This window comes from Chenopodium album, chromosome 14, assembly GCF_948465745.1.
Source record: "Chenopodium album chromosome 14, dcCheAlbu1.1, whole genome shotgun sequence".
NCBI classification, from domain to species: Eukaryota; Viridiplantae; Streptophyta; class Magnoliopsida; order Caryophyllales; family Amaranthaceae; genus Chenopodium; species Chenopodium album.
Window position 1 is genome coordinate 46,395,047 of NC_137847.1, and position 12,583 is coordinate 46,407,629.

The 12,583-nt window shown below is 34.2% G+C and overlaps 1 protein-coding gene across 1 annotated transcript; it reads right to left on the minus strand.

The window, feature by feature from the left end:
* Window positions 1-2,276: 2,276 nt before the first annotated feature.
* LOC145578173 (uncharacterized) lies at window positions 2,277-12,427 on the minus strand. Its single transcript, XM_081635542.1, has 19 exons — window positions 12,271-12,427; window positions 10,527-10,619; window positions 9,653-9,764; window positions 8,880-9,068; window positions 8,573-8,755; window positions 8,362-8,490; window positions 8,122-8,256; window positions 7,617-7,805; window positions 7,305-7,487; window positions 6,190-6,354; window positions 5,983-6,111; window positions 5,740-5,877; window positions 5,020-5,208; window positions 4,762-4,933; window positions 4,619-4,680; window positions 4,501-4,537; window positions 4,199-4,375; window positions 2,902-3,012; window positions 2,277-2,778 (listed from the first exon to the last, which is right to left on the minus strand). Exons 2-19 carry the CDS (start codon window positions 10,588-10,590, stop codon window positions 2,716-2,718), a joined length of 2,427 nt encoding a protein of 808 aa, XP_081491668.1. The 5' UTR covers window positions 10,591-10,619; window positions 12,271-12,427; the 3' UTR covers window positions 2,277-2,715.
* Window positions 12,428-12,583: the final 156 nt, after the last annotated feature.

A 12,583-nucleotide genomic window follows, 5' to 3' on the forward strand; every position in this document is an offset into this window, starting at 1 on the left:
TGGTATATATCTACCACATTCGTCAGATTTCGAGTTTTGAATATGAAATAAGGGGGGTAAATTTTACAGAGGAGCATGTTTTTTTGTTATTTGAAAATTGAAACAACGAAAGGTAAAGAAAGGCGCGGCATATGATCCGAATTTGGTAGGAAAAGGATGTCTGATGGAAACCACGGGCGGGAGGACAAACCATTTCGGAATTTTAAATTTTGGACAACTCTAGTACTCTTGGGCTTATATCACGACTCATGTAAGTCATGTTCTTAAAATTTTATGCCAGTAATAATTTTAATTTTTGACCCAACATGTCATTAGAGGTATCAAAATCCGATTTGATCGATTCAAATATGTTAGACATATGATATATTGGAAAATATATGTGTGATATATTTTTCGTAGATATAATTAAGAGAATAATGTATTTAGGATATTTATGTTAAGATATTATTTTGAGAATATATCTTTAGGGTTTATGGTTAGGCTAGTTTATCTTTTAGGAATATTGTTTCCTATCTTATGAGCTTAAATTTTGTATAAATACTCAACCTATTGATGAATAATGATCAAGCAATACAAATCCATTTATTCTATTTTCTCTCTAATTTGTCAAAATACGATTTAGATCTTGACTCACATAAACATAATAGTTTAAAATGATTCAAGTTTGAAATAAATTCAACCCGATTTTACTGAATTCAATCCAGACACTTGAATTGACACCTCTGGCCACAAGACCTATATACATTTGTTTTTTTTTTTCGACAACAGCATAGAAGAATTGAAACTCTATTTCAAGGTTTGTACATTTGTACTCCATATGTCCCAAATTATTCCGACCTATTTGACTAGTACATCTACTAAACAATTAACTTATTGCATATTCCCTCCATCCCTAAATTTTTGCCCCATTTAACTTTTTGCGGTTTTCAAGACGCATCTTATTACGTTTTTATTTTCATGTAAAAACTATAAAAATTAGATATTAATAAAATGTATAATGAGACGAATTTAACAAGATCCCACATGATTATATTATTTATGATAAATTAAGAATATTTTACGGGTCAAAGAGTATAAGGTTTGACCCAAATTTTTGCAATGGAGCAAAAATTTAGGAACAGAGAAAGTAGTATTTTATTTAGTATTAGTACTAAATCTAAGTCACTAAGGGTCTGTTCACATTTACTGAATTTATTGGAGCTGAACTAAACTGAGCTAATTGGAGCTGAAGTGAACTGAACTGAATTGAACCGATTGGAGCTAAATTGAACCGATTGGAGCTAAACTGAACTGAATTGAACTGAACTGAACTGAATAGAGCTAAAATGAATATTTTATGAGAGAAGGAAATTAAGAGATGAACTGAGTTGAACAGAACTGATTGGAGCTGAACTGAACTGAAATTTAGCTGAAGTGAACAGGCCCTAAATGTATGTAATGTCGTCTAGGCGTGTATGTATGCTTTCAACTACTATAAATCGGTAAAAATAAATTACCTTTAGCATATTTTAGATGAACAATTGAACACTATTACCTCACCCTCTGTATAACACATGTAGGGCATGTTCTCATTGACTAAAATGAGCTGAACTGAACTGAACTGAACTAAACTAAACTAAACTTATTAGAGCATAACTGAACTGAACTAAACTGAACTAGTTAGAGCTGAACTGAACTGAATATTTTATAAGAGAAGGAAATTAGGAGCTGAACTGAACTTATTAGTGCTGAATTGAACTAAACTGAAAATAATCGTATGAGAACAGACCCGTACTTTGTGAAAGTCATTGCTTTTATATTATCTCCAGTAATTTTTATATCACCTCCATTTTTTCTAAGCACACAAATTAAAGGGAATTTGATGAAGTGTTGAAATGATAACTTGTAAGGGTCTATTCACACTTACTGAACTAAGCTGAACTGAATTGATTGGAGCTGAACTGAACTGAATTAAACTAAATTGATTGGAGCTGAGCTGAGCTGAACTGAGTTGAAATGAATATTTTATGAGAGAAGGAAATTAAGAGCTGAAGTGAACTGAACTGAAATTAAGCTAAAGTGAACAGACCCAAAGTATGTAATATATTTACAAGCCTCGGAATTTTACGCTTGTCAATGCACAATTTTAATTAAATATCTTTATTTATATTTAGATTATATATGAGCCTTTTAAAGAGGTAATAATTTAAATTTCAATATGAAATATACTCAACAATAGACCATTCAGAATTTCAGGCTGCAAACTTCAAGATGAAAATGACTTAGTAATTGGTAAATCAAACTAGTTCTTGATTACACAATTTAGACCCAAATTGAAAGATAGAACACGCAGAGAATACTGTTTCTCTTACTAGCTTTACAGACCATAAAATTTGGCTTTACAAAACAGCAATGTGCCACATTGCCAACCAAGAACTCCAAAAACCCATACATGATTTGTATATCGAAATTAAGCACTACCTTTTAGCAAAAATAAGCATGTTCATATATGATCGAACACTACACAAATCAAGAGGAGCAAACGAGAGCATTTACACCATAATGATGCTATCTCCCCTCTGCAGGATTTAGCATTTAGATCATCCTGAAATTCAAAACTATCAGAAAATCGATTGAATCAAATGAGATACTGTAATACAAAACCTTGTATGAGCATGCATGATCACGTAATATAGAGTGAGAAAAACCTTCCTGTTATCAGTGTGAATAGTTCTTCTAAGCCTTGACTTCCAGCTCTTTTGACATCAATTTAGAAGCGAGCCTCTGAACTGCACTGATGTTTTGACTGTCAAGGGTTACAACTGATCATCCAGGATCCGCAAATGTACATCCCATTGAATATCTAAGTATGAAAAGAAACTATATGTGCTGTAATAACAGCGACTATAAATGCAAGGATATCTTTTCTTCATAGATGGGATGGTTCAGCATCAGAAGATTGTTGTTGTTCACAAGAGCTCGGACCAGTAACTCCTTTGCTTCCTCATGCTTCTTTTTCAACATGTTGCAGATCTGTAGAGCAAACCCAACAACCTTGATTTTCATTTCTCAATGCATAGCATTAGACACAGAAATATATACATGGAAAAAAGAAGTTTGGATGCAAGTTAATGCTTCGTATCTCATACAAGAGAGATTTGGAAAGGCGATTGTGATCAATTAAGGTCTTGAATGGTGTAAGCTAGTATCTTCGAGTAGTCCAGACTTCTAAATACTCCGTACTATATAATGAATGTCATGCAGATAGTTAACATTAATTGCCCTCTAACCGCATGCTAAAATATTTAAATACTGATAATCAACAAGTCATGAAAAACAGTTGCTGAAAATAAATTTTCATTCACTTGTTCTTAGTGGTAAGCAACCCTGGCAAATTATATACATTGGTCTAACCATCGAAAAGAAGACAGTTCACAAGGAATGTCAGTATCAGGAAAAAGAGTTCCCTTAGAGATGTGCCATTCTAAATCGAAAAAAGTATGAGCCTGGGTGTGCAAAGAATATATGTGGAATTGGTTCAACAGTAGTGCCTCGACCAAAAGTACAAACAGTTAGAAAGAATATAATATAACACTAGACTCAATTTAAAGTTTACGTGTCAGGATACTCAGAAAGAAGTACAGGTACTTCAATTAACTACAAAAACTTAAGAGAACTTACTGAAATATGCATGAGTTAAATCTCCAGTTTAATTTCCCAGTCATACTTCATAATCAAAGGGCAAAGGGCCAAAAAGAAGAAACATCCATCATCTAGATTCAGTAACATCTAATCTGTGATACTATGATAGTATGTTTGAGTATGAAGGACGGGAAGGAAATCAAAGGGATCCAATTCTTCACTGGTTGACAAACCAAATTCTTCCAATATTTAAAAATTTATACAGGATAACTCGATACTTCTGTTCCCATTCCCCTTCCCCGTCCCCTCCCCACTCTTTTACTCACCTCCCACCTTCCTCTATGATCAACCAATCATCAATAAGTAGGGTTTCATGATTTGGAGGACAATATACTCAGAAATGATATACTTCTTGCTTTGGCTAAAGATATGATAGAGACCATAGGCAATCATCTTCATCCAATTTTCAGATCTCTGCTTTTTCCTTCTCTCCTTTAGAGGCCAGGTTTACTTAGATTATTGAATTGCTCTTATAGGTCAAATTCACTGCCAATAAACTGAAAACAAAACTACTTACATTATCTAGCTCTTTTGCACATGCCTCAGCCTTTTCAACATTTGCATCGTTCTCCACCATCAAACTGAATTGGAGGGCTGCCATGTTTGCCTCTTGATCAAACTGAAACTTAGGGGACTTGTTCTCATGTGAAACATTCTTCGTGCTTCCTACCACAGAGTTAACTTGAGTTTGAACCTATACACACAGCCAGGTAATGTTTGTAAGCATATCTAATCACATAGATCTACTTTCACTAATTGCTTTTCCCTTTAGAAGCAAATACTAGTAAAACATTTTAAACAGAATGTGTAAAAGATTACCCCATCTTCAGGTTCTCTGACTGACACTTGAGACATTCTGTACATTCAAACAAATTGAAATTAGCTAACAGGAAACAATCTGATATGATACCAAGATAGTTTTAGGAGTGTGCTGCACCTGCTTTCATTGGGTGAGAAGCGTTTTGGTGTATGAAGCTTTGGTGGACCCATATCAGCAGCCTGCCCATTGTTCTATGAGTTACTAAGAATGCTTTAGTAGGGGTGTCAGAGAGCTTGAGATAACATGATTATGGAAAGAACCTCAGATGATTTGCGCTTCAAAGAGGGAGTTGGAGTTTGTTTCACGGAAATAGTAGGGGACACCATCTTAATCATTGCTTGTTGTGGCCCTGTGCTTTTCTCAACAATTCCCAGAGATTTAACATTACTTAGCATAATGGGAGCAGCTGGATGTTTGTCTGTAGTGGTACGCCTATAAAAAGAATTTTCCAGATAATAAGTCTGCAGAAGCAGAGTCATAAAAGAAGATACAGGCAAAATCAGCTATTAACAGCATACCTTGTAATTTTCAAACTAGGAAGAGCAAACGTTTTCTTGTCAATTCTCTGGGACGAAAGTTTATTTCCTTGACCAATGTTTAATTTCTGAGTCAATGCAATGCTTGAAATCTTGTCTTTAAGATTACCTTGCCTCTGGTTGCCAAAATTAGTTCCCTGTTCTGGTGGAGTTGATGAAGGAATTCTAAAGCTGCAGGACATTCAACAAGATACCCCAACATAAGCAGAACATAAAAGCAATCCATAAGTTTCCTTATCATTTTTAAAGAAGCCAAACTGTTGCTAATATCTGTTTGTCACATAGAAATAATTACATCCAAGATGCTAAGTTAAAAGATGACAAATCTGCCAGCCTTCAACATAAGAGAATAAGCAACAGGCCTAGACAACTATCAGATTTTGGAGGAGTTTATTGTGATTATATAACAATATACAATCAAAGAGAGGAAGGATAGAAAAAAAATTGTATGCTAGACCCCGTAAGTTTTTAAAAATAAATACTTAATTGTTAGGACCAATGAAAAAAATATGGAGGAAACATTGAAGTTGTTGTCAAAAAATTATGAAGGTTAATAATTCCTCCTTAATGTGACACAAATTTCAGGAGATCACCGTAAAAGGTTGAGACTGAAATTTAGTAGAGTAGGCAAGTATTTACTGAGGTATTTGTAATATTGCTAGTGATGCAGTGATTTTGGAATGGAACAATGATAAGTCTCACCCAGAAGAATTGATATTGTTGGTCATTTTCTCACATTCCAGCGAAGGGAGTCCATCATTTGCTGCTTTTCCACTTTGTGTCTCTGTATCAACACTCACCTCATTCTTTTCTCCTCCATTTACAGTGTCGTCGTGGTCCCTGATCAAATTCAAATCATATAAGTATAGCGAAAGAAACTTCATAATAAACTTAAGGAGACATGATCAGAGTCAAACGTCATAGTTTGTAGTATAGTAACATCACCTAGAAGGAGTATGAGCAGCAGCATCCTTCTCACGTTTTTTAGTAACTGAATCTGATTGAATCAATTCTTTGGTACATGAACTTGGAAGGTCAATTAAATCCTTTACATTTTGTTTGCTGCTTCCATAACTACAACAGAGACACTACAATATTATTAGGACTTCGAAGTAGCTACAAAAGTTGAGTTCTGACATTACAAAAGTTTACCTTCTGTTTACAGCATCAGTATGTGTTGAGCCTTCTCGGTCACCCTCAGAAGCTGAAAATTCTGTCCTGACACCCTCATTTGTTGCTTGTACAGCCGGAAACTTTGAGTTAATAGCTCCTGGAACTTTATTCTTCAGTAGCACTGTTTTTTCAGAGGTTGGTCCACTGGACAAGGTAATTACTACTTATGACATTGATGCAAGGTGTGTCCCACAAACATCATATAATTCAGCATATCATAATGTAGTGATGATGTTAGCCTCCATACCACCCTGGACACCCCCCCCCCCCCCTCTTCTCTTTTTATAGCCAGATAGAGAAGGATAAGCATTGCACATACCAAAATTTGTTTATTTAGAAACCATGCTCAGAGGTTACATTGGCAAGTCATATTTGCTAAGTCTAACACCACCCTGGATTCCCCCCCCCCCCCCCCCCTCTCTTTTGATACCCAGATAGAGAATTATAAACATTGTACGTTCCAAAATACGTTTCTTTAGAAATCATGCTCAGAGATAGCATACTAAGTTATATTTGCTAGGCCTAACACCATTCCCCCCCCCCCCCCCACCCAAACAACCTTTTTATACCACAGTAATTACACCATTCCACACACTCTCTTGTACTTTATTTACCTTTTTCATACACCCACAAACCTACTTTCTTTTACACCCACTCACTTTTTCTAATTTTTCTTAAACTAAATAATTAACTGAGTAAAACATAAAACAAAAGAACGGAGGGAGTACAACCTAACACAAATATGATAATTAATAAATAAATCTATAGATTAAAGTACCCAAGCAAATTTTCCTAATGAACTATCCAAGTTTTATTAGGAAAATAGGAAAAAGAAACACCCAATGTCATGTAATTTCCACAAAGCTTATAACTTGCTGCCAATTTATAAGATGTGAATCATGCCTTCCATCCAACAAGATTCCAATGAGCACAAATCTCCAGCCCCATGGAAAGTAGCACAAACCTTATGCAAGAAATCACACTCAAAGCATTCGGTCCTCACTAAACATATTGGGTTTAATCTTAACAGCATGAAAGTCAAAGCATTGATCAGCATAAATTTAACGAACCCCCCAAAAAAAAGGTGGCTAAACCTGTCACATGTTGTTGATGAAGTCTTTGAAACTGGCTTTTGCATTTCGGCACTGGATCTAGCAATGGAGAACATTGCCTTTGTGTCACTACTGTCAGAAGTGTTAACAGCATCTGAAGAAAGCTTAGCACTACCAAAACTACCACCATGACCATGCTCATTCTTTCCATCACTAGTATTCATTCTGTCAATCATGTATTGTAGTGAAGAGTTTAGTATCAGTTTTTTTAATAATATCCTAAGAAAATAATAATGACTCCTTTCCCAACACAAAAAGCAGTATATACTATGAAGAGAGTTCATAGATACTTGCCCATCAGAATCAGAAGTACAGGTGAACTTGTCATGCTTGTCTTGATGTTTACCCTTGGCAGAAACCTCTTCTGAATTTTCCACCACCTTTGTGAATTTATTTGGGGATTTAGGAAAATCAACATCTGGCATATCCATCTTGAAAGATGACATCTTTCCAAATGCGTCGTCAAGAGAAAAATCCATATCCCTGTAAGATATATATCATAAGCACAAACAGATCAACTAATGCACTAAAGAACTAGAGATTATGTCTGAAGCAAAGTATCATCACACTTCCACAAAATATACTACCTCCAATTTTTATTAGTTGCACCTTTGGGGTATTATTTGTGAAATATAAAATATTCCAAAGTTGCAACTAAAAAAAATCGGAGGTAGTATATGCCTATAACTTTATAAGAGTTATAACTTAGAAAAACAGTATAATAGAGGACCTGAATCAACCCTGAGTCCCTGACTATCAATATTGCAAGTGATGCATACGGAATGTTGATAAGCCTTACCCAGAAATTTTGACATTGTTGGTCATCTTCTCACATTCCAGTGAAGGGAGTCCACCATTTGCTTTGCCATTATGCTTCACTGTATTAACACTCACTTCTTTCCTGTTTTTCCAATTGACAGAGTCATCATGGTCCCTGCTCAAATTTCATGCATATAATTATAGCAAAAACAACTTCATAATAAACTATAGTTGTCATGCTTTGAAACAAAGGTTAGATTTTGGAGTATAGTGGCATCACCTTGGAGGAGTATGAGCGGCAGCATTTTTTTCACTATTCTCCATAACTGAATCTGATTGAATCAGTTCTTTGGTACATGAACTGGGATGGTCATCTAGTTTATTCCCATTATTTTTGCTGCTTCCATGACTGCTACAACAGAGACTTAGCAACATTATAAAGAAACCAAGGTAGCTAGAAGAGTAGGGTTCACTACAAAATTATGAATTACCTTACAGCACTTGTATGTGTTGATTCCTCTCGGATATCCTCAGAAACAGAAAGTTCTGTCCTAGCACCATCATTTGTTGTTTGTACACTAGCTGCAGAAGTGTTAATAGTGTCTGAAGGGAATTTAGCACTACCAAAACAACCACCATCACCAGGCTCTTTCTCCCCATCACTAATGTTTATTCTGTCAATCAGGCATTTTAGTGGACCTTTGAGTTCTTCTATAAATGTCCAAAGCAATTGATAATGATTTCTTTCCTGACACCAAACTGAAGTATATACTATGGAGAGATTATAAAGATACTTGCCCGTCAAAATCGAAAGAAAAATTGAACTTGTCATGTTTGTCTGAACGTTTTCCTTTGGCAGAATCCTCTTCTGACTTTTCCTTTGGCTTTTTGGATTTATTTGGGGAATTAGAAAAATCAATATCTGGCAAATCCATCTTGAAAGATGGCATCTTGCCAAATGCGTCATCAAGAGAAAAATCCATATCCCTGGTAAGATATATATTATAAGCAAAGACGTATTAATGCTGTATAAAAATAAAGAATAATACACAATTGTTGTCTGAAGCAAAGTATCATCACAAGCAAATTGAACGTTTGTGATTTTATTTGTAGTTGTAATGCTTATAATAGTTGTAAACTAGAGGCCCTGAGTACTGACTATTAAAAAAAGTAAAAGTGACAACAAATTTATAATACCTCCATACCAATTAAGTAAAATGCCCAATGGGACATTCAGATATGCAATAGCAAGCCAGAACAGTATTATTCCAACATATTACTTTGATACTTCAAGAAGAAAATTATTATTTATTCATTTAAACTCAATCTGCCTCAGGAGTTCATTGTGGTCAGTAACCTATATGAAGAATACAAATAACCTGTAAAACTATCCCGTATCCCCTATTGATCTTTCTAACAAAATGATTTTAAGGCTGGCAAGAGGCAACACAAAAGAAAAACATAACAAGTAACAAGAAGATACATCATAAGATTCATAACGATATACCTGGACATTTGTCGTCATCAAGACAGAATTAATAATAAACACAATACTATTTCAGAAAACTTACATGCCAAAGTCGAATGCCTTTTTCTTGCCTTTGCTGACTGGCTCAAAGCTGAAGTCCATATCATCAGTGCCTGACTTCCATGAACTAAGAAAATCTTTAGAGAAGTCCTCATCTGTATTGAGTTTGATCAAACCAACAGTTTGTAAGCATGAAAGAATACCAGATAACCAGATTTTTTTTGTCAGTGCAACAAAAGTACTAAGAGCAGAGATATTTGCAACAGTGAAAATGACAAATGAAAACAAAAACAAGAATTTTTTTGCGGAGATTGTCTCTGAATACTTCTTAGGTTCTCCCTGCTCCACTGCCCCAGTGCAAAAAGAACAAGTGTTTCAGCACCTATCTTACTCCATTTGCACTCATTCAACTAATATATCTAACTCATCATGAATTGCAGCAGTATCCTCAACTAATACACAGATTCTTCTAAGTGATAAACAGAAATCATTTCGACAATTTAACTTTTTCTAGAACTACCACACACATAATCGTCAAAATTTAATGATGTAGCAACTTATAAATGTAGTAGAGTTTATGGAATTGGCTGTAACTATTGCACATCAAAAATAAAAAAAAAAATAAAAAATAAAAAATAAAAAAAAAAAAAACTTTATCTCCAGTTGACTGGAAGAGAAAATTTCATTAAAAAAAAAAAAGTATTCATTGTTGGTTTAAAAAAAAGCACAACATACTTTAATCAATTTGCATGGGGTTTCTATTAAGGTTAGATGGAGAAGCCCTACCGAAAATTTGTTCTTTCACATTACAGAAAACATTTCCCCATTCCTTTTGAAGTAGCCATTTTCAACTACTAAAGAACTCATCATACTATTCATGTACAAAATGCTAATAAACTGCACGCATATAAAATTACCTAGCAGTGACATTTTCTCTTTTGCATTCCCAGTTGAAGAATCTTTCTTCTCTGATTCTGCCATCTTTGTTAAAGCACTGGTTGAGATTTTCCCTGCATAAACAGATTTAAGATTTTAAGGTAATACTTAACAGACAAGGCCAGGTATCAGTAGTTCAGAAGATTGATTACAGTCAGCTATTCACTGTTTCATCTTAATTTCATTACATTAAAACAAAAGAACTTGCATCGAAACAGGATTCTGACTTGACGATAATATTACTTAGACACCTAAATCTTAACTCAAAGTACCATGTATCCTTGTCACAATTCACATTTTTTGGAACACCTGAAAATAATTGCAGTTAAAAAACTTCAACCTAAGCAAAAAACAGCCACAGCAACAACTGTCCTTCAATCTAAGTTTGAATCCAATTGTTATCCAAAATCTAAGTACTTTATACAGTATTCCCCTCAAAAAAAAAAAAAGTACTTTATACAGTATGGTTCTCTCTGTGGTCTTTTATAAGTGTCTTTTAAGATTGTATACACAAATAAAAAAATGAAAAAAATAAAAAATAGCTATTCCATTTATATCTAAAACTAAGAAATAAATAAATAATACTGCACGGATAACAATTGGGTACAACCGTGGATTGATACAGAAGTGACAAATACTCAGAGGCTCAGAGCAGTACCTTGGTACTTTTTTCTTTTCTTTTTTTTTTTTTTTTTAGAACAAAGTAGTGCATTGGTACTTAACATATATTATAAGGACTAGAGGAGGTAATAGAAATACATTCAGACTCCATTACCTATCAAAGCAAAAACAAAAATAAATATAAACATCATTATTACCAACATTCAAGCACAAGTTTCTTCAAACTCAAACTCATCTATTATAACAAAAGAGCATTTGAAGTGTTTCAAAACATTTATCATTAAGATTGTCAATGAAGTGTATGTGCAGCTTTTATCTACTCGCACATACTGTTGTACAAACACGTCCTCCATCTCTATCTCCTCTTCCACCAGAAGTGCAAAATGCAAGTCCTGAAGCTAAGTTTTTCAAGCAAGATACAAGCAAGGAATTGGTGTTTAAAATTTGTGATTTTCTGGTTGAATTTTATAGTATTTTCTTATTCACGTACTCATGTTCTACAACTATCTTCATATAGGCCACAGCTATGAAATCATAGCATCAAGAGAATGTCATCATTTGTCGAGCACCGATATCATAAAGGAAAGCAAAGGATACGAAATGCACAAAATGTCTTTCAATAGATGTCATCTATCATGGTGAATTGGTGATTACCAGTAACAATCTGAGCTCGTAACAATACGAATTTCTTTATCAACAGTTCCTCAAGAATTTCTAATGATACCTAAGTTTTCTTCTACAATGCCTATCTATCTACAAAATTCCTCAATGCGCGGATTTAATGCATTCAAATCGATGATCTTAGACGTAAAATGCATAGTAAAATATCTTTGATCATTACGAATCTTCTAATATGACATGAAAAAATCTCAGAAAATTCTTCTTGCTTAACAATATTGACATAAATTGCACATAGCAAAATTCAAGCAACAAATTTCTCGTTATAAGCTTTCGTAATATCAGTAATTACAACTAATTGCTGAATAATTCACCTTAGAAGAACCCTAAATAGACAATAATGACAGTTAAATTAGCATTAGGATGAAATTAAACCCTAGATTGTGAAATTGATCTTCGATTATCAAAGAAGAATTAAAATCTTACCTCGGAAGCTGCTTCAATGGTGGAGAGAGAGCTCGGAAGCTGCTTCAATGGAGAACTCAGAGTAAGCTTTAATGGAGGGAAGAGAGGAAGGCAGAGGTGCAGCGTAAAAGTGAAGCTCTAGAGAGAGAAAGATGATGATAACATTCTAGGCGGGAAATTTATAATAATTCTCAATATTTTTTAAAAAAAATTAAAGTGGCATTTTTCATAATTACCGCAAAGATCAATTCGCAGTCTCAGATGTCAGAATTGAAACCTAACAAATTGTTAAATTGGGAAACTTTTGAAACAAATTATGCAATTTTTTTTTTTT

Bases quoted from the DNA above. Each gene is read 5' to 3' on its own strand.
- LOC145578173 (XM_081635542.1), bottom strand. From the start codon at position 10,590: ATGGCAGAATCAGAGAAGAAAGATTCTTCAACTGGGAATGCAAAAGAG. The intron at 6,355-7,304 runs GTTTAGCCACCT...TACCTTGTCCAG, and splicing joins TCATCAACAACATGTGACAG to TGGACCAACCTCTGAAAAAA. The intron at 2,779-2,901 runs ATATCCTTGCAT...GACAGTCAAAAC, and splicing joins ATCCCATCTATGAAGAAAAG to ATCAGTGCAGTTCAGAGGCT.